General features: G+C 40.4%; 1 protein-coding gene and 1 long non-coding RNA gene across 2 annotated transcripts in view; one reads left to right on the top strand and one right to left on the bottom strand.

Annotated features, from left to right (window-relative positions):
• Nucleotides 1–26,358, top strand: part of cfap70 (cilia and flagella associated protein 70) — a 79,823-nt gene that overhangs the window by 16,005 nt on the left and 37,460 nt on the right. Inside the window, exons 8-16 of the mRNA XM_020515898.2 lie at nt 1,328–1,422; nt 2,116–2,221; nt 4,964–5,098; nt 8,708–8,830; nt 14,569–14,649; nt 17,451–17,542; nt 18,753–18,813; nt 19,545–19,739; nt 21,573–21,704. Of these exons, the coding sequence (XP_020371487.2) occupies nt 1,328–1,422; nt 2,116–2,221; nt 4,964–5,098; nt 8,708–8,830; nt 14,569–14,649; nt 17,451–17,542; nt 18,753–18,813; nt 19,545–19,739; nt 21,573–21,704 (1,020 nt within the window). The remainder of the gene's footprint in view (nt 1–1,327; nt 1,423–2,115; nt 2,222–4,963; nt 5,099–8,707; nt 8,831–14,568; nt 14,650–17,450; nt 17,543–18,752; nt 18,814–19,544; nt 19,740–21,572; nt 21,705–26,358) is intronic.
• Nucleotides 16,263–18,420, bottom strand: LOC125485672. The gene is made up of 3 exons (XR_007264389.1): nt 18,368–18,420; nt 17,444–17,555; nt 16,263–16,651 (listed from the first exon to the last, which is right to left on the bottom strand). It is a non-coding gene; the product is annotated as an uncharacterized LOC125485672 (long non-coding RNA).

Genomic DNA, 26,358 nt, shown 5'->3' with positions numbered 1-26,358 from the left:
AAGGATAGGCTGGAACTTTTTTCACTGGAACGTAGGAGGTTGAGGGGTGACCTTATAGAGGTTTATAAAATCATGTGGGGCATAGATAAGGTGAATAGCAAAGGTCTTTTCTCTAGGGTAGAGGAGTTTAAAACTATATGGCATACTTTTAAGGTGAGAGGAGAAAGATTTAAAAGGGGCAACATTTTCACACAGAGAGTGGTTAGTATATGGAATGAACTGCCAGAGGAAGTGGTAGATGTAGGTACATTTACAAAATTTAAAAGATATCTGGACAGGTACATGAATAGGGAAGGTTTAAAAAATATGGGCCAAATGTAGGCAAATGGAACTAATTTAATTTAGGAAACTTGTGACCCCTTTCTTGGCTCCAATGGTGACAGGCTAGGATATGGAAATTAGGAAGGAGAAATAGTGGACATCCATTTGGAAAACTTCCTGAAACATTTCCACAGTCATGGAAACTTCCCAAGGTGGTCTGAGAAGCAGTGTGTTGTGCCCAGGTGCCATTGGAGAGGCAGCATGCAGAGTCTAGTAATACTTTCAATGCTCTTAGAGAGAGAGGTGGGCATGACAAGGAGTAGAGTGCTTTATCTCCTCTTCCAACTCCATTTTGATTTAGTCCATTTCCTACCTCTTGCTCACCTTTGATGACCTGCATTGCCCTTGACGGGTTTTGCATGTAAGTTAATCAACTGGGGAACGTGAGTGATTTACTGGTGGTGGTTATTATGTGAAAACATACCACCAGTGATTTAGTAATGGCAAGAAAAAATACTCAGTTGCGTGTAAGAGCGGTTCTAGTTATGAAAATGCAGCAGTTTGGCTGTCAGACTACTGATGCAGACAACCAATTTGCTTTGTTAAAGTTAGAGGTGATTTTATTGCTTCATTAGCAGTCAGTGGAACAGTAGCTCCTCCACTTGCTCTTCCCCACCCAACCTGGCACCCATTTCCCCACCACCATCCAGGAAACATTTGAAAGCTGTTCACGCTGACAGGAGTGAATGAAAACTATTTACAGGGAGAATTAAACAAGCCAAGCCTTATCTTTGTCATTTATAAACATCAATCAGGTGGCTGAAAGTAACAGGGATGCCTGAAATGACAGATAATCGCATTTTAATGAGGCACATACAACTGCTTGAACTGCTTAATTTGCTTTCAACAGGAATTAACGCCCCTGGTAATAGCAAATGGATATTCCAATTACTTGATATGGACCACTGTTCAACTTAAGTCTGAACAGTTTGTGCGGCGGGCGTTCTACTTAGATATCTATGTGCAACAAGAGAAACATGTAGGATTATTTGTCTCTATTATTCAGGATTTGGCATTTAGAACAGAGGCAGAAAGTGACAAGAAGCATGTCACATGGAACATAGAGAGACGCTGTTTTATGGAGCCTGAGGCTTTGATAAGGTAACAGCCATAAGTCAATACAATATCAGTACAACCAGGAATTTAGATCAGCAGTGTTTTTATGTTATTTGTGGACTGTGAAATTAATCTCGCCCAAACTGATAGGGTTAAAAGTCTACTTTGTGATAGCCATGAGATCCTATATGAAATTAGTTTATGGAATTGCAAACGAGTTCAGAGAACAAAACGTAGTTAGAAAATGGGTCTTTTTGCTCTCGACATTGAGAAGCTGTTTGCCAGCCAAATTTCCAACTTTAACCCCAATGTCCACATCATTCGGTGCTTGGGAAGAACCCTCTCTGTGTTTCCAATCTACCCATGTCAGTGTCTTTTGAACTCACTAAAATTTGCCTTTTTCCAGTTGAGTATCTGCACTTTTGATTGTTCCTTGTAATTTCTGATAAGTAGTCTAAAACTAATATTGTGATCATTAGTCTCCCCACTCCCTCTCTTTATGTTTCCTTTTCACTGTCTTTTTGTCTCCCTTTCACTACTCTATTAGCAATAAGATCCTAATCCTAAGCCTTTGCCTGTTTTGTGGAATAAACTGTTTTTAAGTTGTGTTGCTAAAATGGAGGAGGAGATTCATCTGCTCTGGGTTGGTTATTCACGGGGTAAAAGAGAGGAGAAAATGAAAAATTGAATATCTAAGAGGAATCTTTTTCTTGATTAATTAAAATCAATTTCTTTCAGACTGCAGAAGTACATAGCTGAATCCATGTACATCCCTGTGGAGATCAAGCGTATACCATTAGCCCCTCCAACTAAGGCAGGAGGAAAAACCAGCAAAATTGAAAAGGTCAGTTATTTATTTACAGAAGTTTATTGAGAAAGGGGGAAGGAAAACATTGAGAGGCTGTCTTTATTATCCAACATACCACTCGTATAAAAATAGTATGGCTGTCTTATTTAACGATTACCCACTTTAAATTGGAAAATATCTGATCATCCTTCCTGTTTTAGTTACATCCTAGATCCTAGGGCATCCACATCGCTTCTGAGGTTGCACAACTGTAAAAATGAGGGCATGACTTTAAACTGTTCTGAGCATGCTCCAGTGCCATCTAGCCTGGGAAATTAACCAGCCGTAAAATCTGCATTCCTAGTCTACAGCATGATTTCTCAGAACTAGGCTGTTACAAAATGACATTCAAAGCAGCCTAATAATATTTTCCATTTATACCTCATTGCTCACCACAAAACATCTTATGATCGGTTCGGTCATCTACAAGTTGCTTGCAGCACATACCTATCATTGGCTGTATTTAGTTATGTACGCCACATTTTTCATTTTAGTATACTCCTAAAATATCAATTTGTATCATTTAAATTTCACTGTGGAGAAAGGATATCAGCCTGCTCATAATTTTTATACATTCTTGGGATTATTGCCCATTCCGTTCCGTTGGACAGATTTCTTTGCAATATCACACATACTGGGTCCTTTTGCTTTGGTAACACAAAGAACTCCAATTATTTAATTTATAGGCCAGATTTCTGTACTGAGAATGTTTTTTAAATAATTGTAAGAGCACAACACACTGAATATTTTGTCAAAATAACTTTATTTCTGTATTTTATATCACAAAAAATGTGTTCTCTTGCCCTGTCTCTAAGTTTGTTGTCACTTATGACTGGATATACATATTGGATTCAAAAATACAAATTATATGTAGGTAGCAATGAACTGCAAAATAAGTTTTGATTAACTTTTCCAAGTACACACTGCAGCCAATGTTCAGAAAATGTAGGCAGTTACCAAAAAATGTAATAAATCATGAAATTGATTACATTTTTCCATGAAATAATCAGATAATTAAACTTCTTAATTTATACTTTCATGGAATGTGGATGTCACTGGCAAGACTACTGGTGACAGATGTGCTATAGAAGGTACTATAGCAGATGTGCTATAGCAGTACAGGACCGTGACTTGGAGCTATATAGAAGTGTGATGAGGACTGTAGCTTTATACGATAAGAGTGTGGTTTGTGCTTTAAGGTGGTGGTTGCTTGTTTGCAGTGTCTGCCAAATGTGTTTGTTTTAGAAAGCCTATGGTCCACTTCCATGTGAATGTGAAAGTTGTCATTGTCTCAGAGGACCCATTAGGGAGACACAACTGGTGATGTGTTTAGCCAGACAATAACTCTGCCTCAGATGAGGGGTGAGATTGAGAAAGCATGTCTTCATGGTGTCCTCAGCTGGTACAGAATTTGAAGACATACTGTTGGTATCACTCTGTATCACAAACCAGCTGACCAGCCAACTGAGCTTATAGTGGCATCAAATGTGATGACATTTCCCAGCATGTAAATTGCTTGACAGCATTCAGCTTGGTTCCCTCAATGATAATGCTTGGTGGTCTATATTCTTTTGGGGGTGCAGGATGATGCAGGATTTTGATTTTCATTAAACTGCTTTTTCGATCTAAAGACTTGTGACCCCTTGAAAAAATGTCTTGTTATATGTTGCAAACCCAACTAACTGTGGGCCTCTGAAAAATATGTTGCTATACCTTGTAGGTCCGACTACGGGCCAGGAGAGTGATCCAGTCAATGAATTAACCAAGTAACTTAATCACCTACATAACTACTTACCATATTAAGAATCTATAATAACAGTAAGGTTTTCATTTCTAGTGTCCATTCTGGCCTATGAGTTACATAATTGAAGTGCTTCATATTTTTAAAGCAAATGGACCCAGTGTGTAAGATAGCAGAAAAATCCATTCAAGAGAAGAGAATGGGTAATAAATGTTGACCTAGTCATCAAAGGCCACATCCCATGAAGGAGCTTAAAAATGGAGATGGTGGTGTAGTTGTAATGTGCTGGCAGCACCTCATCACAAACACTGATGCGCTTGAAACAGTCAACATCCGCAGCATCAAAGCCTTCATCCTGCAAAGCTAAATGCATTGGGTGGGTCATTCTGCCGAGATGGACAACAGTTCCCTTTCCAGTATCAGGCTATATGGAGAGGTGACCATTCATAAGCAGGACAGAGGGCCCTCCAAATAAATGTTTCAAGGACTCCCTGATGGAGTCTCTCTGACTGCTGCAAAGACCATCACTGGTGGGTAGTGCAGGCCATAAATTATGATGTCTAGAGATGCTATATTGGGAGTGGTACAATCACCTTTGAGTCTGACTAATCGGCAAGAAAGACAAAAGAAGAAGGAGGATGGATGTAATCTACACCTTCACATCCACCCAATGGAAGAGAATCTACCGATCATGGATATGTCTAATTAGCTATCAGAGGGCTAAAATCTTCCTAAAATCTTTGTCTGCAGAGAAAGGCCAGAAGAGGGATATAGAAAAGAAGACAGGTGGGACTGGTGTGTGGAAGGAGCTGTAAGACTGAGTAGTTAATAAACTCTATCTACAAGGAGAAGCGTCTTGATTTTTGTCTCATTGACCTGCTTGGATCCAAAAATTGACATTGATCACGGAATAAAAGGACCAAGTGTAACATGAAAATAGGTTCTATTTTAATTTCTCTGTGGAAATTTTGCAGTGATCTGTTCATTTTTATTTGCAGACAGAAGAAGAAGGACCTGTCTCATTCCATGGTGTAGCATATGTTAATATGGCTCCTTTATTGTATCCAGGAGTGAAGCGGATTCGAGGAGCATATCCAATCTTCCCTTTCAATGAATTTGATATAATTGAAAAGGTAACATTGATGTAGTAATATTCTGTAATTGGGAAAGAATGTCAAGGTAGATTATGAGTCAAGAACGCCTTGTACATATTTTTGCTCATCATATCGGGTAAGGACAGAACAAGAGATGTGCCCTTTCTCTGTCTGAAACAGGTGTTAGGCTTTTGCATATGTGAATAGTGGACTGAATACTTATTTTCAGAAAAACATCTCGAAGATAGGTTTACCTTGAAGCCACTGAATGTTTTCCAGGAAACCTGACTAGCGATCACCTGCAAAAATGGAAGGTCCGTAATTTACCGGAATGTGGAGCTAGAAGAAGCAATACATTAAAAGAGATAATTGCTGCTCCCAAGTCTCTACCTGTCAGTTGACTCCACTCCCAACCTGATCCCCAGTTGTTGGTTTAGATCTCCCCATCATCATGACTCAGGCTTTGTGGTCCCTGTCACTAACTGCATAATCTCCAACCCTTGCAATGCAATCCAGTTACCAATTCCAACCCAACGTTTGAATGCTGATGGCACCTGTTCCAAGAGCTCCTGCAATATGAAGAACAACCCAAACCTCAGGCAGAGTGGTGGAGGAGAAGAAAAGAAAGCAAGCAAATCCTGCAGTCCAGACTGCAATATCTTGTGGGGTATCCTTCCCTATGTACCCCAAGATCTATGCTTTCAGAATCAGCATGGTCACTCACATGAAAGACTACAGCAGAAACTCACAAACCCAATTACTTGTCATCTGATGACGAACCCAAACTTTGACTTTTCTTCACCATAGGCTCTTTAAGCTTTTCCATTAGCATTGAAATGGCTCAACATCTGGACAGTGCCAAGGCTCACCATAAGAACTGTGAGTAGGATTAGGCAATTCAGCCCTTCGAGTCTGCTTCGCCATTTAATGCAGTCATAGCTAATCTCACCTCGGCCTCAACTCTACTTTTCTGCCCACTCCCCATTGCTAATTGAAAATCTGTCTATCTCCTCCTCAAATGTATTCAGTGATTACCTTGCTGACATCGGAGTCATTGGATAGATAATAAACTGTGCCCCTCACATGCAAAAAATCATTATGGTTCAATATCTGGACAGTGACTTCATCAGTGCTCATGTCATTTTACAAGTTTATATTGCAAGAATTTCTGAGAGATACATGTTGCTTAATATGCCTGATTACAGAAAACCAAAAGGACTTTATTTCAATAATGCCTTTCTTGACCCCCAGACATAGTTGCTCGATAGATGGAAATATTGCAGAATTGTGGACTGGGAAAAGAATGCACTTGTACTTATATAGTGTCTTTTATGCACTTGTAATGTCACAAAGTGCTTCATAACCAAGTTAATCTTTCTGAAGCACAGTTAATGTTGGAATCTAAGGAAGCATTGAAGTTAATTTTCAAACAATAAATCCCTCAGACAGAATAAAATACATTTTATTGAATTAGCTTAGGGATTGGTGAGAACACTTGGAGAAATCCATCACTCTTCTTCAAAAATGCTATGGAATCTTTAATGCTCACCTGAGAGGACAGTTTGCATATAATTCCTCTGAAAAATGATACATCCAGCAATGCAACGTATTTTGAATCAAGGGACTGAACGTACAGTTGCTAAATTAGCTAATGATGCAAAAAATATCTAGGAAATTAAGTTGTGAAGATGACATAAGGACTCTGCAAATGCATTTGCATAGGTGAAGTGATTGGTAAAAATGTGTCAGATGGAATATGATTGTGAAAATGTGCACATGTCCATTTTCATCGGAGAACAGAAAAGTAGCGCATTATTTAAATAGGGAGAGTTTGCAGAACTCTGAGCTACAGAAAGATCTAGGTGTCCTGTTATACATATTGAAGTAATTATACAAGTATGGCAAGTGATTAAGAAGGCAAAAAGAATATTGTTGCTTATTGCAAGAGGATTGGAACATAAAAGCAGAAATGTTTTGGTGCAATGATAATGGAGTACAGTGTACAGTTTTAATCTTAGTTGAGGAAGGACATAAATGTTTTAGAAGCATTTCAGAGACTGTTTACTCAGCTAATACTAAGGGTGGGAGAGAGTTGTCTTATGAACAAAGGTTGGAGAGGCTGGTTCTGTATCCATTAGGATTTAGAAGAATGAGAGGTGATCTTATTGAAACACAATGTTTTGAGGGGATTTGAAAGGGTGTATGCTGAAAGGATGATTCCCCTTCCCTGTGAGACAGACTAGAACGAGGGAACATAATTATTTTTGTTTAAAAAAGGTATTCCATTTGAAACAAGGATGAGAAGAATTTTTTTCTCTCAAAGGATAGTGGAGGCTTTAGTACTCCCTTTCCCAGAAAGTGGTGAAGGTGAGGTCATTGAATATTTTTAAGGCAGACATGGATAGATACTTGTCTAACAAGGGATTCAAAGGTTATGGAGGGGAGGTAAGAATGGGGAGTACTGGCCACAATCAGATCAGCCATGAAGTTATTGAATGGTAGAATGATTTTGAAGGGCCAAAAGGCCTTCTCGTGTTCCCAATTTATATGTTTGAATGGTCATTACACGCTTTGAGATCTGAATGAATATTTCTGTAATAGAGATTGATGCCATGACCTCTGTTTTAAAGTTGTGAGGGCCTCCTCTGAGGCAGGTGTGACATTTAAAAGTGCATCTTAACTAATCAGTTGGATCTAATATTTAGATACTGGTGGTGTAAAATTGAGTAAATTAACTGAAAAGCAGGCACAAAGCATTCGTAACAATAGTGAGGACTGATGACAAAAATAAGAAAAGCAAAGCAAAAACAGGAATAGGCTACTTGCCACATGCAAAGTGGAGGAACAACACCTCATATTCCACCTCGGGAGCCTACAGCCCGATGGTCTGAACATAGAATTCACCAGTTTCAAAATCTTCCCACCCCCGGCCTCATCGCATGTCCAGCCCTCCCTCTCATCCCTGCCTCCTTGACCTGACACAACCTGTCTATCTTCTTCCCCACCTATCAATCCCCACTGCTCCTACCTGCAACCACCAATTGCCATCCCACCTACCTTCCTCCAGCCCCACCCTCCTCCCTCTATTTATTTCCCAGCTCCCTTCCCCCTTCCCAGAACCGATGAACGGTCCTGACATGAAACGTCGATTCTTCTGCTCCTCTGATGCTGCCTGACCTGCTGTGTTCCTCCAGCTCCACACTGTATTGACTTGGGCTAATTAATCCCTCAACACACTTTGTCATTCAATATCCTGACTGATTAATTACCTATCCTTATAGTGCCTTTGGCCCACATTCCAAATGCCTTTGGCTGGCAAAATTCTATTATCCCCAGTTGGAAAATTAACAATTGATCGAGCTTTGTTTGCAGTTTGTGGTAGACCACACCAAACTCTTTTTCACCCTATCACCTTGGGTAAGAATATTACGTGTGACATAAGCAAGAAAAAAGACTGGAGAAATGAATATGATGAGAAATTTAAAGCTATCACTTCTAAGTTAAAGCCAGTTAAAAAAAAATGCTGATCACTTCAGTAAATTTTCAGAAAACATTCAAGTTTTAGAAAAGAAACTTTTATATTCCATCTTAATTTATATTTTCTTATGACAAACTCTCTCATTAATGTATTTATTGTGAATGATTCAGACAAAACGCAAGAACCGGGAAGCTTCTGGTGTTCCAGGTGGATTGAAGGGTGCAGCTTCACATCCCAAAAATCCCTTTAATAAGATTAAAGATGATAAAACACCGAAGGAAATACATAAGAAGGTATGATTCATGTCATTGCCAAATCTTGCGTTGTTGTCACAAGTCAGTGTTTCATTCCAAGTGGCCAGTGCCTTCACTGGCACAAAGCAATTGATGCTGTTTATTACCCTCATCCATTGTGCAATGCTAATTTTCATCCTCCCCATCATTACTTTGATTGCGCTGTGCTATAGCTTGTTATTTTCACTTGATATACATTGTAGGGGATTCATACTTTAATACTGGAGCCCTTATAAGATTTTACCTCTGGTTTCACAGAAAATTTATGGCATGACAGCTTGGTCCATAATGTCTATGTCAATGGATAAACCTCTTTCTAGCCAAATCTCACTTTCCAACTGTTGGTCCATAATTCTGTAGATTACAGCACTAGCACATCTCCATTTTATTTTAATGCAAAAGAGTTTCTGCTTCCACTACTTTTTCAGGCAGCAAACTAAACTCTGGGCATAAACAATTCCCCAATCTACTTCTTATCTTTCTGCCAATTACTTGAATTCTTTGCTCCTGGTTAATGACCTCTCTGTTCCTGTCTCTCAGCCTCTCATATTTTTGTACACTTTAATTAAATCTGCCCTCATCTTCCTCTGTTCTAAAGAAAATAACCTTGGATCTATATCCAGTCTTTTCTCGTTGTAAGTAATCTCTATCTCTGGCACTTTATAAATCTCCTCTGAACCCTCTATAACGCAATCTGTAATGCAGACACCAGAAGTCCATGCATGTTCCCTGACTGTGGGTAATGGTGTTCCGTAAGAAACTGAGATAAACTTCCCCCTTTTATATTCTGTGCCTCAACCACAAAAGGAAAGTATCCCATATATCTTCTTAGCAACCTTATCTATTGATCCTGTTACCTTCTGGAATCTGTGAACATGCAGTCCGAGGTCCTCTTTATGTTCCTCCACTCTTTTCCAGAATCCTGCAATTTATTATGCACTCCCTTGCATTGGTTGCCCTCTTAAGATGCATTACCTAACCCATCTTTGGATTGAATTCCATTGTCACTTTTCTGGTTACCTGACCAATCCATTGGTTTCTTCCTGCAGCTGACAGCTTTCTTGCTCATTATTGATATACATCCAAATGCTGTATCATGACTGTTAATTTGCTGTAAATTACTTCACTACGTCCTCTACATACAAATCTAAATCTATGTATCTGTATCCAAAAAAACCCAATCAACCACCCCGCTTTGCTTCCTTGCCAATAACATAATTTGGATCCAAATTTCTTCTTGCCGTAGTATCTCATGGGGTATTAAAATTAAACAATAGTGGAAATGCATCTGCACTAAAAACTTAATCACAAATTCAGCCTTCTTTTATACAAGGCGATGGCCTAGTGGTATTATAGCAAGACTATTAATCCAGAAACTCAGCTAATGTTCTGGGGACACAGGGTTCAAATCCCGCCATGGCAGATGGTAAAATTTGGTTAAAAAATATCTGGAATTAAGATTGTCAGGAAAAACCCATCTGGCTCACTAATGCCCTTCAGGGAATGAAATCTGCCATCCTCACCTGGTCTGGCCTACATGTCTCCATGCCCAAAGCAATGTGGGTGACTGTCAGCTGCCCTCAGAAATGGTGTACCAAGCCATTCAGTTGTATCAATTGTGAATGAAGCCTCAATAAAGAAATGAAACCGATGGACTACCTGGCATTGACCATAGGCACTGGAAATGACAAAGGCAAAAACAGCCCTGTTGACACTGCCAAGCCCTCTTCACTATCATCTGGGAGCTAGTGCCAAAATTGGGAGAGCTGCCTCACAGTCTAGTTAAGCAGCAGCCTGACACAGTCATGGCCACAAAATCTACCAACAGATCTACCAACTCAAGACTGTGCATGCATGAGGTGCTGTGGGCCATCAACAGCAGTAGAAATGTACTCCAGCACAATATGCAACCTCATGGCCCAACATATCCCGCATTCTAATGACGACCATGAACCCAGTGTCGATTGTCGGAAAAACCTATCTGGTTCACTAATGTCCTTTAGGGAAGGAAACTGCCATCCTTACCTGGTCTGGCCTACATGTGACTCCAGACCCACAGCACAGCAATGTGGTTGACTCTGAACTGCCCTCTGGGCAATTAGGGATGGGCAAGAAATGCTGCCTGGTCAGCAACACCCTCATCCTGTGAATGAATAATAAAAAAAATTCAATCACCATCAAGCCAGGCGATCAACCCTGGTTAAGTGAAGAGTGCAGGAGGGCATGTCAGGTGCAACACCAGGAATACCTAAAAATTAGGTGTCAACCTGGTGAAGCTACCAAGCATGATGACTTGCGTGCCAAACAGCATAAGCAATACATGATAGACAAAGCTAAGCGATCCCACAACTATTGGATCAAATCTAAGCTCTGCAATCTTGCCACATCCAGTTGTGAATGGTGGTTCCACAAATATCCCCATTCTCAATTATGAAAGAGCCCAGCACATCAGTGCAAAAAATAAGGCTAAAGCATTCATAGCAATCTTCAGCTAGAACTGCCAAGTATGTGATCCATCTGAACTTCCTCCAGTGGTCCCCAGCATCACAGATACCAATTCGTTTCACTCCACGTGATATCAAAAAATAGTTGGAGGCACTGGATACTGCAAAGGCTATGGGCCCTGACAACCTTCCATTGTACCGAACTTGCCGCTCCCCTAGTCAAGCTCTTCCAATACAGGTACAATATGAGCATTGACCTGACAATATGGTCAATTGCCCAGTTTTGCCCTGTACACAAAAAGTAGGACACATCCAACCCGGCCAATTGAGTTTACTAGCAATCTTCAGTAAAGTGATGGAAGGTATAACTAACAGTGCTATCAAACAGCAATAACCTACTCATTGTCACTTGGGTTTGAGTTCCACCAGGGCCACTCAGCTGCTGGCCTCATTGCAGCCTTGATTCAAAAATTGTCAAACGAGCTGAATTTCAGAAGTGAGGTGAGAGTGACAGCCCTTGACATTGTGGCCACACTTGACCAAGTGTGGCATCAAGGAGTCCTAGCAAAAACGAATCGAGGGGACAAAATCTTTAATGGTTGGAGTCATACCTGGTACATTGGTTGTTGGAGGTTTTTCATTCTTAGCTCCAGGACATCTCTGCAGGAGTTTCTCAAGGTAGTGTCTTAGGCCCAACCATCTTCACCTGCTTCATCAAGTGACCTTCTTCCATTATAAGATCAGAAGTAGGGATGTTCGCCGATGATTGCACAATGTTTAGCACCACTCGCAACTCCTCAGATATTGAAGCAGTCCATGTTCAAGTGCACCAACATCTGGACAATTCCCAGACTTGGGCTGACAAGTGGCAAGTTACATTCTCATCACACAAGTGCCAGGCAATTACCATTTCCAATAGAGTCATAGTCATAGAGCCATACAGAAAGGAAGCAGACCTTTCGGTCCAACCCGTCCATGCTGACCAGGTATTCCAAATATAACTGGTCCCATTTGCCTGCATTTGATCTATATCCCTCTGAACCTTTCCTATTCGTATACCTGTACAAATGTCTTTTAAATGTTGTAATTGTACCCGCCCCTCTACCACTTCCTCTGGCAGCTGATTCTGTAAACGCAGCACCCTCTGTGAAAATGTTGCCCCTCAGATCCTTTTTAAAACTATTCCCTCTCACCTTAACATTTTGCCCTGTAGTTTTGGACTCCCCGCCCTTGGAAAAAGACCTTGGCTTTTCACCTTATCAATGCCCCTCATAATTTTGTAAACTTCAATGAGGTTTCCCCCCCCACCAACCCAGTCTCGATGCTCTAGGAAAGAGTGTCCCAGCCTATCCAACCTCTCCCTATATCGCAAATCCTGCAGTCTTGGCAACATTCTCAAACTTTTTCTGTATCCTTTCTAGTCTTGTACAGCACAATATGACGCCCCAAATCCTATGCACAATGCTCTGACCAATGAAGGCAAGCATGCTGAATGCCTTCTTAACCACCCTGTCTGCCTGTGATGCAACTTTCAAAGAACTATGTACCTGAACTCCGAGGTCACTCTGTTCAACAACACTACCCAGGATTCTACCATTAACTGTATAAGTCCTGCCCTTGTTTGTTTTTCCAATATGCAATACCTTGAATTTATCCAAATTAAACTCCATCTGCCACTCCTCAGCCCATTGGCCCAATTGATAAGATCCCTTTGTAATCTTATATAACCTTCTTCACTGTCAACAATACTACCAACTTTGGTGTCATCCGCAACTTACTAACTACAGCTCCCGAAATTCTCTTCCAACTCGTTTATATAATGACAAACAAAAGTGGACCCAGCATCAATTCCTGTGGAACACTGCTAGTCACAGGCCTCCAGTCTGAAAAACACCATCCACCACCACTCTGTGTCCTACCATCAAGCCTCCACCACCGTGTCTACATGCGAATCTAACCACTGCTCCTTGACATTCAATGGTGTTATCATCACTGAACTCCCCACTGTCACCATCCTGGTGGTTACCATTGACCAAAAACTCAACTGAACACGCTACATGAACACGGTGGCAACAAGACCGGGTCAGATACTATGGTGCGTAATTCACCTCCTGACTCCAGGAAGCCTGTCCACCATCTACAAGGCACGAATTAGGAGTGTGATGAAATACTGTCCATCTGCCTGGAGTGGTGCAGCTCCAAGAACACTCAAGAAACTTGGTAATATCCAGGATAAAGCACCCATTTGAAAAGCACCACATCCACAAACATCCACTCCTTCCACCACCAGCACTCAGTAGCAGCAGTAGGTAGTACACAATCAAATCAGTGTGTACTATCTACAAGGCGCATTTCAGGAATTCTCCAAAGATCCTTAGTCAGCAACTTCTAAACTCACAACTACTTCCATCTAGAAGGACAAGGGCAGCAGAAACAAGGGAACACCATTATCTGCAAGGTCTCCTTCAAGCCATTCACTTCCTGACTTGGAAATATATCACTGTTCCTTCACTGTCTCTGGGTCAAAATCCTGGAATTCCCTTCCTAAGGGCATTGTGGGTCTACCTCCAGCACATGGACTGCAAGAAAGTAGCACACCACCACCTTCTCAAGGGCAACTAGAGACAGGCAATAAACACCCACAAGCCACAAAATTGATTGAAAACAAACTCAGAACTGTACAGCACAAATTTGTCACAAACAGATGGAAAATCATTCTAATTCACATTTACATCACTTTGACTAAATTTCAGTATTAGAATGAAATTATTGTAATTAACCTTGCCTAAAAGCCCAAAATGTTTGATATTCCACATGTCAAGACAGACCCCTCCATTCCAGAGTTTTGTGTTTTCAAAAAGCTGCAGGTGTCATCTTTACCTTAAAAGGGGGCTTTGAATCAAAGGCATCGGATAGTACAACTTGAAGACAACAAACCATTAAAAAAACCTTGTATTTAAATAATTACAGACTATGCCATGATACTCGAAGTTGAAAATAAATTTAAACTTCATCAAAGGTTGTTTTCCCAGGACCCTGTTCAAATTTGGTCTTGGTTGGCATTTGTTTGACTTAGTTTAACAAAACACTTAAGAGTTTCTCATCTGATTTTCCTGTTGCAGTATTGATTCTAAAATTAAGGGCCTGCTGTTCCTTTAAAGGATGAAAAGCAATTCCTGGCTGTGAGAGAGTAGATGTCTTCATTTTCCTTCTTTCTGGGATGTTTTATTGTGATCTAGAAGTCTGTATTTCCTTGCCTGTTCAATATTAACATTTGTTATTATCCACCTGTAGAACTCAGTCAATTTGAAGTCAATAATGCTGGATCATATGTTGGAGTCAGAAGTGCCAAATGTAGCTAATGTGGAAGGAGAGGTATGTTAAAATAACACAACTTGTACCGAGGGACAACTATGTATGAATTTTTGTCACAAAATGAATACACGGTGCTTTTGAAATTGCATGGGAGCTTTCTTTTGCCCATCTTGCAGTTCACTTGATTGGCACCACATCCACTCCTTCCACCACCAACCCTCAGTTGCAGCAATGTGTACTATCTATAAGATGCACTGTAGAAATTCACCAAAGATCCTTAGACAGCACTTTCCAAACCCATGACCACTTCCATCCAGAAGGACAAGGGCAACAGATACATGGGAACACCACCATCTGCAAGTTCCCCTCCAAACTACTCACCATCCTGACCTGGAAATACGTCGCTGTTCTTTCATTGTTCCCTCCCTAAGGACATTGTGGATCTACGTACAGCATGTGGACTGCAGCAGTCCAAGGAGGCAATTTTTCAAGGGCAACTAGGAATGGGCAATAGTTACTGGTCAGCCAGCAATGCCCACATCTCACGAATGAATAAAAAAAATTGCATTAAAAATAATTGAATAAAAGGGTAAGATTTTAAATGTGAGGTGTTGAGAGACGGAGAAACAGTGCAGTTTGATGAGATGAGAATGATAAGTGGGTAGGATGTTTCAAGTTAGGAGGAGCAGAATTTTGGTTGAACTGTGCTATAACACAGTGGGCAGGGGAAAGTGGAATGTTGGATTTAGCCCAACAACCTCAGGTTAAAAAGTGGGAAAGAAGAGGGGTGTCTTCTTTGAAGGGGGTGCCCTGAACTGATCCCCCACAGCTGTCTCTTGTATCCCTGATCCCTCCCTGATCAAAATCCCCAGATGTATCTGAGTCTAGTATCCATGTTGCCTTCTCCCTTAGGGTTCCTTCCAGCAGTGTCCATTACTTGCTTATCGTATTGCTGATATACTCAGAATCAGAAAAGTCAGCAGCTCTCAAGGCTTGACGCTGCTGCCATATTACTGCATAACCATAGTAGCCCAAGCTAAACATAGACACGCACGGGAATTCCTAGAGGCATGGTTCTCAACCCATAATGCAATCAACAAACATATAGAATTGGACCCCCTATACAAATCCATACCGAACAGAACCGGAAATGACACTACTCACCATAACAGACCGGACAGAATATAAATTCCAAGCAGAGTCGAACAACATCGCTTCATCGGAGGCCTCACTGATGATGTTACCTAACACAGTGACGAAACGTCTGAACGAAAACAAGCCAGTTTGGCGAGCAAGTCAACAACCTCATAACTATTGCTGCACTGCAGCCTGTTTTCAACATGGCCACCTGAAGACTGAGTTGGTGAACAAGATGTCTTCTCCACCCTCCTTCCCCCTAACCCCAGCAAAATTGTGGTTTGCATCTTCATATTCAAGAAATGATATACTTCCATTGGAAGTGGTACAGTGAAGGTTCACTAGACTGATAACAAAAACAGTAAATTCTGGAAAAAAAATCAGCAGGTCTGGCAGCATCTGTTGGCAGAAAGCAGAAGTCAATGTTTCAGGTCCCTGTTTTTCTGATTTCCAGCATTTTAGAATTAGGATTAGAACTTCCTTTATTGTCACATGTACTCAAGTACAGGGGTACAGGAGTACAGTGAAAAGTCTGCAATGTTGCATCTCATCGTGCCATCTTAGGTACAGAGTACCTAGGTACAAATCTTAGATACAAAAAGATGCATAAAAAGAAGAGAAGTTGCATTACCTCACAGTGATTCATAGTATATGTTAGAAATAAGACATAATTAAAAGGATAAACATTACAGTCAGATAAACATTACATGGCAATAGCTCAGGGCAGGGGCTTCCACATGTGGTCTGATTGGCCTTGCAAGCTACTGACCGCCTGGCCCAGACCTAGTCCAACAACTGACCCAGCTCCACTCCGGCTCCGGTTCTCAGCCGCTTCACAATGCTCCATGCCTCCAGCCCGCTCCGCTCCGGCTCTCAGCTGCTCCAAGGTAAGTCTTCTTATTCGGAAAAAAAAGCACTTTAAAATCTTAGGAAAAAAGACAGGAAGAAAAGGTGTTGTTGGGTTTTAGTCTTTGACTAGATTGGTCCATGAGATGAGAGGGCCACCCTATGATGAGAGTCTGAATAAATTGAGCCTACCTTCTCTGGAATTTAGAAGACTGAGAGGTGATCTCATTGTAACATACAGAATTCTGAAGAAGCCTGATAGGGTGAGATTGACTGATTGTGCCTCCATATTTTAAATTTCCCAAACAGGAGAAACAATCTCAGGATAAGGAGAATTCCATTAGGAATGAGATGAGAGGGAATTACTTCACTCAAGAGGTTGTGAATTCTTGAATTTTTAGAGGTTGTGGATGCTCCCATGTTGAATATACTTTAGGCTGGGATAGAAAGGTGCTTTTCTGAAGAAACCAAGGAATGTGGGGAGCAGATGGGAAAGTGGAATTAAAGCATGGGATCAGCAGTGATTGTATTGATGATGGACCAGGTTCAACAGGTCACGTTGTCTATTCTTGCTGCTATTTATTGTGCCTTTCCATGCACCCATTTGTTCAGCATGCTCCCCAGTGTGCTACATGCTGGTCTGCTGCATGTCAAGCAATGAATGCATAATGCCTGATTGTATGGGAGTCCAAACCATTACAGTAATCAGGTGTTCGTAAAGTTTGTTCTTGTCTCCAATTGGTGGTATCAACTTCCATGATTCATTAATTGTGGGTATTAAATTAGTTGCTGCTTTTTCTTTCATTCTGAAAATCCATTTATTTTTAATCTGTCACAAATTAGTTTGTAAACTCAAAAACTATTTACTTACATTTCAGCAATATGCAGAAGCTAGGTCATACATTGTTCTGGAGTTTACTTTGTCAAAACCTTTGGTGCAGAAGCGACTCCGTGAGGAACTTGTTCAAAGGTAACATTGCAGTCTGAACAGAGCATATTCACAATTCTTTATGTGAAGATTAATACCTTATTGATGTACTTGCAATAATATATAAAATATTTTTCTTCATTCCACATTAGCTGCATACTGAGAGAGTACACCTTAGTTTGATATGTTCTGGGGGGCTGCAATCAACCAATCAGTATAAAAATTATCTATACCAACAATGATGCATGTGGATCTCTGACTCCCATGTCAGAACACACAACATTATGCTAGCTAGAGCACGTCAGTCTTGTATTTGGGGACATTATTTATGGTTTCTGTCTTAATTTATTGTGATTTGAACTTTTGTAAAAATTGAAACCAAACAATTAGATAACCAATCTCCAGTTATTTGCTGCTTAACTCATTATCCTCTCTACTCAGAGGACTCATTTCAAACTTAATAATTCTCTTTCTGCTGACAAATACAGAAAGACAGTATTTTGAGTTAGCTAATGTAAGCTGGATGCCAGTTGAGGCACTCCAATTGAGTTCAGTGTCTGTGGTCTGCAGAGGAGAGAATCTGTATCTGTTGCCTATTTTAATCACTAATCTTAGAACCTTACTGTTCTAATCCAGGCAGTAAATGTTAAAATTGGAGCATAATCTTGGCACACTTCAAACCAAATATATAGCTTCTGTTTGTTCCTACAAACCAGAGCACAATTAAATCCCAGTTAGCACTCACCACCTGAATACAAACATACCAATTAGCATACAATTAACATTTAGGGGAGATGTGCATGTTTAAATATTTTTTTCATTTAACCTATAGTTCTAATCAACCTGTTCAGGGATGTTATTACTTACCTCTGAGGCAAGTGAGGCTTGAACCCGAGCCTCTTGGTCAAGGGAGTAGGGACTCGACCACAGTGCCACAAAAGGGCACGTTTAAATATTGGCTGAGAACAGGATTGGCCTCACCTGTGACAACCCCGACTGTTGAGAATCCACTAATCATACTGTCAGGTCGCACATGAAGAGCGACCATCGCATCAAGATACCAACTCGTGACTGTGGAGCAATACAACAACAAATGTCGAACCTGATTACACAGGATTAAGGACAAATTGACAAAGAAGTGAATAATTGTTAGAATTTGAGTTATACCACAAAACCAAATGTTAAGTTTCTTTACTGTATCAGTGTAATCCCTCATGAATTAATTGTGTCTTTCTCTGTCTCTGACACACAGGGTTGCGGAGATAATTCCCCCTCGGCCATTATTCCCGCGTAGAACAGGTGGAGCAGATAAGGTGTGTAGAGGAACTGGAAAGGGATGGTGAAAAGTAATAATACAACTTTTCTTGGATCTTTGGAACAAAATAGCACATTTGATTTATTAACTCACTCCAGTATGAAATGTTTTCATTTGTCTCCCTAAGCTAAATGCATTATCTGGTTAATACAACAAATGACTTACTCCCGGGTTTTGTCAATGGAGGTTTTTAACAAAAATCCAATAAATGATGTTTGGATTTTTCCATAAAACAGTGATTTATTTCAGGGTACCTGGTTAGTGTTCCAATATTATGTGCCTGCAATAATATGATTTTTTAAAATTTTGTGATAGTAGCTCAATCAAATGGTCTTATTGCATAAACAGCTTAGGGGAATAATGCTGGCTGGGATGAAAAATTGGACAGCCTTTCAAAGAGCTGGCTTAGGCACCAACGGATTAAAAAATCTCCTCCTGCATGGTAACACTCTAATTCTATATAGCATTCCTTGTGATTTTTTTTCCTCTCTTGTACCCCTGGTGAAGGTTACAGAGCAAATGTGAGACATTTTAGGGTTTTTCAAACATATTATGGCAGCAACTGATTATTACAGAAACCTATTCGATAACCACCAAGGAGTGAATCTGATGGTGTTCCTTTTGTGCTTTGAGCCGATATATTCTATTCAGCAAATAGGGTATTAGGGTAAGCTTTATTCCAGTAAATGTTTATTAAATTTGAATGTTTATTCCATCTGTATGTTGCAGGCTGTAGCTGACTACCACACTCAGATAATCAGTGTGGCCAAAATCATCATGGATGAATATCAGGAAATGTTTGGACAAAAACTAACTGAAGGAAAACTCTCACAAGAATACCAGGACCAGGAGGAGCGCAAACATAAACTAATATTTGAGTTGAACACTTCAGGAAAATACTTCGCCTTTAAAGAACAGCTTAAGGTGGTGTACTGATTATGTGTCTAGCTTTTAATATTCAAAAATGGTATTGCTGAAAATCAAGCTCTTTATTTAGGATATTTAGGATATACTCCATCCATCCATATAATGGATGTTGTGGCAAACTGGTAATGTCACTGGACTAGTAAACTAGAGCCCCATATTAATGCTGTGGGGCCATGGGCTTGAATCCCACCATGGCAGATGATGAAATTTGAATTCAATAAAAAATCTGGAATAAAATGCTCACTGAATGGCAGGCATGTGACCGCAGTCAATTGTTATAAAAGCCCATCTGATTCACTAATGCCCTTTAGGAAAGGAAATCTGCTATTCTTACTTGGTCTAGCCTATATGTGATTCTTAATTGCTGTCTGTTAGGGATTGACGATGAATGCTGGCCTCGCCAGTGATGCTCATATTGCATTCATAGGGATGAGAAATTCTTTTGTGGATTGTAGATTGTGGATTTCGCTTCCCCAGAAAACAGTTGAGGCTTATTGAATTTATTCCAATTTGACAGACAAAGGAGTCAAGGATTGTGGAGACAGACAAAATGGAGCTGAGACTACAGATCAGCCATAACCATATTTGAATGGTAGAGTCGGTTTGAAGGACTGAATGGCCTAACCTTGTTCCTCAGTCTTATGTTCTTATGAAACCTCAATATTACCATGATTGTGACTGAAGGTTTCATTAAAAAATAATCTTTGAAATTATCATACATTTTACTATATTGAAGTGCCAATGTACTTAATAGATACATACTTTTCTGTGACTGTTCAATCGTTTGTGAAACATAGCATACAGATGAAAATGGAATTGCAAATAAATGTGAGAGTTGTGAATTTTTGTTAAGATCTAAATTTGAATGCCATACTTGACTGAGAACAGGATTTTTGCAATTCTGACCTAGCTCGCTTTTACTTGACTGGGGAATCTGATCAGTGTGCAGACCCATCTCGCAGCATTCCAAGGTGTCTCTTAGAGATGCATCAATGAAATGGAATTTTGTATATTCTAACCAATAAAAACATTAGTGAAATAATAACTTGATAATTTCCCAAATTGAAAGAAATGTCCTGGCTCAGATTTTTCTGTCAGTGACAAGAATAATGATGCTTAGCTCTGACCTTGAAGGAAGCTCCTGTAGTGATCTGGTGATCCCCATGACAAGGAGTTTATCTTTCCTGATACTTATTTGATTCTGCAGTCAATGTAGGGGATCTCCGACGTTCAACAAGCATTGGATTGTCAGACAGCAAACCGGGAAGTAAACTGAATTCATTATCCTTCACCTTACCATTTTACAGGGAGTAAAATAAAGAACAAACATACGCACAGGATTAAGGTAGAAGCAAAAATGTCATAAACTGACTTGTGAAATCCAAAAATGTATTGATTTTTATTATGATGGAGAAATTTGATACTCTACAAATATAAAATTAGGCTTTTGGCTTGTTGAGCAGTAATTAGGAAAAGATACAGTATTTAAATCCAATTATATCACATTCAACAAGGTGGTAATCTGCCTGGATTTTGCACAAAGATTAAATTCAGTTGAAAAGTGTAAAATCACATTAATTCAACCAATTTCTATCCCTGGGATTTAAAAGCATTCTTTGTGGAGAAGCACTGAAAAAACTGACAGCCAGCTCTGGTTTTTCACTCTTAACTGCAGGTGTGGATGCAATGTGTTTCTGTCAATTTCACAGATATAATGAATCAGTCTCACATTTATGATAAGGATGAACACATATTTGCACCATCATGACTACTGCAAAATATTTCTGGAGATAAAATGTAAAATTGTGAACTTCTAATTTCTTACTTCAGCATGCAGTTGTGAAAATTGTGCGTGAGAAGTACTTGCAGACTGTGGCCTTTGAGAATAGAGAACAGCTTCAGACATTCCTGAACGAGTTGTATATTTACTTGGTGGATCAGATGCACTGTTGCCTGAACAAGGTAAGGAATATCTGGAGAGGGCAAATAGCCTAGTGCAAACTTGGAGCATTGTTTGATTCTAATTCATCACTATTTCCTCATTCAAAAACCTGAGGCCATCCATTCTGTGTTAGCAAATTCTTGCAAAAACTCCATCAAGACTGCCATTGATCTTCTATGTGAAATAAGAGTCACCAATGCAATGATCCCATTTGCTCATTTAAAATATGGAGTTTAGTAGAAAAGAAGCTTTTGAGTTATTTGCAACCTCAATAGCAACAGCCAGTGAACTGACAGCTCGATAGTTGATGAGTGGGAGGGTGTTGGCAAGTGTGAGGTAAGTAGAAAGTAGGTCAATTGAAATGGCCTAGCAAGCTACTCAGTTATATCGAACTGCTAGAACATCTCAAAAAAATAATGTAACTGGATGGATCACCTGCCACCAAGGGAGCAGTCAAACTTAGCCCTGTCAACCCTTACTAATATCTGAGAGCTAGAGCTAAAACTGGGGGAGCTGTCTCACAGACTAGTCAAGCAACAAACAATTTACAGACCATGTCACGGACAACACAATCACTATCCCCGGGGATATCAGCAAATTTACAGCACAGTGGTATATAATTAGGAGGGAGCTGCCCTGAGAATCCTAAATGTTAACTCTGGTCTGCATGAAGTCAGAAGGCCAAACATGGGCAAAATACCCTTCTGCTGATGAATTAGTACTCCTCCAGTTTGGACGCCACTTGGAGGAAGCAGTGAGAATGTCAACTTTGCAGAATGTATTCTGTGTTGGGCACTTCTCTCTGTATCTTGTTCCCAGTTCCAAGCTGTTCAATTACTTGAGAACCAATCACACAGTTGCTGGTAGACAAAAAGTCTTTGTTATTGATAACTGGTCAATAGTCCAGATAAAAATCAACTTGTTGCCAACCAAAGCTCCACCTGAATGCAGAACCCTTGACTCCAGTTTGTCTGCAACCCAAACTTCAATTACTGATTGTTCAAGCAGCTGTTTAAACAATGCTTGTCATGAGTGTCGAGTTTCTTGATTTTCAAAACATGCCATAATCCTTGCAAAACACTAGTTTCCAACAGTTCTTTCTCATTTCAGTTCCCAGTTTTAGAAAGCAAAGAAATAAAAAGACACAGTATTTACATAACTCCTGCATGAATCTTTACCTTGAAATATTTTTATTATCCATGTGTGTCCTAAATAATCAGTTATACATATTTCTCAATCAAATCTATGTTTGTAACCAGTTATTGTTACATAACCACCATACATTTCTTGTAGAAACAATGTCTCATCTTCATATTGAGCATATTCCCGTGTTATGCGGCATTACCATCGTGCTAAATGAGATTGCTGTCAAACAAATCTAGCAACTAAAGACTGGGCATCCATAAAGCACTGTGGACCTGGAGCAGCAGAATTATATTCCAACACAATCTGCAACCTCATGATGTCTTACTTTAGCCATCAAAGCAGAGGATCAACCCCGGTGCAATGAAACATGCAAGGGGGCATGCCCCTCAAACAATCTGGTGAATCTACAACACTGGACTACAAGTGTGCCCAATAGCATAAGCTGTACGTGATAGATAGAGCTAAGTAATTCCATAAGACCATAACTCTTGATTCCCTTATGAATTAAACATCTGTCAATCTTAGCCTTGACAGCCTTCTGTGGTAAAGAATTCTACAATCAGTGGATCACATCTAAGCTGTGCAACCATGCTACCTCCAGTCAAGAATACTGTTGAATAACTAAACAACTCACTGGAGGAGAAGGCTCCACAAATATTTCCATCCTCAATGTTGGGGAGCCCAGTACATCAATGCAAAAGATAAAACTGAAGCATTTGCAACAATCCTCACCCAGAAGTGTCAAGTAGATGATCCATCTCAGCCTTCTCTGGAACTCACCAACATCACAGAAGCCAGTCTTCAGCCAATTGAATTCACCCCACATGTTATCTAGAAACTGCTGAAGGCACAGGATGCTGCAAAGGATATGGGCCCAAACACATTCCGGCAATAGTACAGAAGACTTGTGCCACATCAAGCTGTCCCCCTACAGCTACAACACTGGCATCTATGCGTCCACGTGGAAAACCGCCCTGTGTATTTGGATACACAAAAAGTATGATAAATCCAATCTGGTTAATTATTGCCCAATCAGTAGACTCTCAATTATTAGTAAAGTGATGGAAGGGGTCATCAACAGTGCTGTCAAACAGGACAAACAATAACCTACTCACTGATGCTTCGTTTGGGTTCTGATAGCTCCACTCAACTCCTGACCTCATTACGACTTTGGTTCAAGCATGAACAAAAGAGCTGAATTCCAGGGGTGAGGTGAGAGTGAATGCCATTGAAACACAAGGCACATTTGACAAAGAGTGGTATCAAGGAGCCCTAGCAAAACTAGGTCCAATAAAGTCATGAGGAAAACTCAGCACATTACTATCACTCCTAGCACAACGGAATATGATTATGGTTTTTGGAGGTCAGTCATCTCAGCCACAGCACATTTCTGCAGGGGATTTTTCAGGATAATGTGGAAACAGGCCATTCAGCCCATTGAGTCCACACCGACCCTCCAAAGAGCATCCCACCCAGACTCATCCACCTCCCCTATCCCTGTAACACTCCCATAGTCAACCCATCTAGTCTGCACATTCGGGCAATTTAGCATGGCCAATACACCTAGCCTGGACATCTTTGGACTGTGGGAGGAAACCGGAGCCCTAAAGGAAACCCATGCAGACACAGGAAGAATGTGCAAACTCCACACACGTAGTTGCCCGGGCTGGAATCGCATCCGGATCCTTGGTGCTGTGAGGCAGCAGTGCTAACCACTGAGCCACCGTGCTGCCCTATGCAGACATAGTCAATATCAGGCTAGGGCAGATAAGTGACAAAGTAACATTGGTGCCACACAAGTTCCAGACAATGAATGTCTCCAATAAGAGGGAACCTAACCATTGCCCCTTGACATTCAAGGATATTGTCATCAGCGAAACCTAACTGTCAACTTTCTAGGTGATGATTGACCAGAAACTGTATTGCTCTAGCTATATAAGTACGGTGGCTGCAAGAGGAGGGCAAATGCTAAGAATCCTGCAGAGAGCAATTCACCTCCTGACTCCCAAAACCTGTTCACCATTTACAAGGCACAAGTCAGGAGTGTAATGGAATGCGGTCCATCTACTGGATGAGTCTGGTTCCAAAAACACTGAAGGAGCTTGATACCATCCAAGACAAAGCAGCTCACCTAGTTAGAATGCTAAGAGAGAAAACAAGGAGTCCTGAGATACATCCTGGTCCAATCCATGAGATGAGCGCCTGTCCCTGTGCACAAAGTGTCCTGGCAGCAGCATTACAAGGGGAGATGCAGGTGCATTCCAAAGTGCAGGATTGAAGTGCAGAACTCAATTGTTAGTGGGTCTCAGATATGTCATGAGTGTCCTGAGAGGCTGGTACATATCCAATGCCAATGTCTGTGGATGGGTGGGTGTGGGAAGATGCTGTCCATACAGCACACCCTGAGATGTTAGTGACTTCTTTATAACATGGAGGTATGGAGGAGTAAGCAGTGAGCTAGAGCCACCAGGCAACTGCTCTGACTATTATGTTGGCAATTGTCGCCATCTAGTATCTAGCTGATTGGTAGGAGAATGATAAATTGCAGATCAACAAGGCAAGATTAAGTAGTAATCTCATTGTAATGCATGCAGGTGCTGCTCACTGGTGAGATCCTCATCTCACTATTTTCCCCATAATGTCAAAAAATCTGATTTCTGTGGATCTCACTCTATTTTCCCAACTGACTCACCTATGCCCACATCATTCAGGTGCTGGGGAATATTTCACGCCATGTTACTTTTCGGAGCAGTGAAATGGATACTTTGAGACAGTGTGCACCAAGCGTCTTTAAGTTAAGGAAAAACAGTCTTAGAACAGCTTTTGGATTGGGGTCCATCTGCAACTTATTGCACATCTGTAACTGCAGTGCAGTCAAAGACATCTAGAAGCCTGTAAATCAGAAGCACCTCTCACCATTTCTCTCTGTGAGTGAAAAAGACAACAAACTAAGAGACTCAAGAGAAAAATTTCAAATACAAGATGAGACCTAGATCTACCTGATCATATATTGAATTGAAGATCAACCATTGTTCTGCAGACAACATCAGGTCATCATGGCTAAGATCAGAAGAACTGTGAAAACTAATTCTCCATCTTTTTGATCTGGGCTTTGGTGTACAGAATTAGATTTTCCCTTTCTATATTTCTCGACTCCTAATATTTGTGTCAAATCATCTTTATTTTGTCTCTCTTATCTGTAAATTAATGTTTATGTGTTTGGGGTTTTAAAGGTGTAAGTTGCATTATAGTAGATTAGTAACCCATTTTTTGCTAGTTGTTAAATAATATTTGTTTACAACAAATACCTATTTTCCTGTTAATGACAAAACATGGTGTGGATTGCTTTTATCCTGAATATCAATCCATCTGGCAAATTGATCATCTTGTGTTTTAATTGGGCAGTTACACATTTGTAACAGTTTGTGGAATTGTGGAGCTCAATTATCGATGCGCCCTCCAAATTGAATTGTGATAGTAGTGTATATAAGTTGTATGTTTTTGCCTTTTATGTATAATAAACCTTGA

Source organism: Rhincodon typus, chromosome 21 (genome assembly GCF_021869965.1).
Source record: "Rhincodon typus isolate 14 chromosome 21, sRhiTyp1.1, whole genome shotgun sequence".
In the NCBI taxonomy this organism is placed as follows: Eukaryota; Metazoa; Chordata; class Chondrichthyes; order Orectolobiformes; family Rhincodontidae; genus Rhincodon; species Rhincodon typus.
This window is presented reverse-complemented; position numbering and strand designations above follow the sequence as displayed.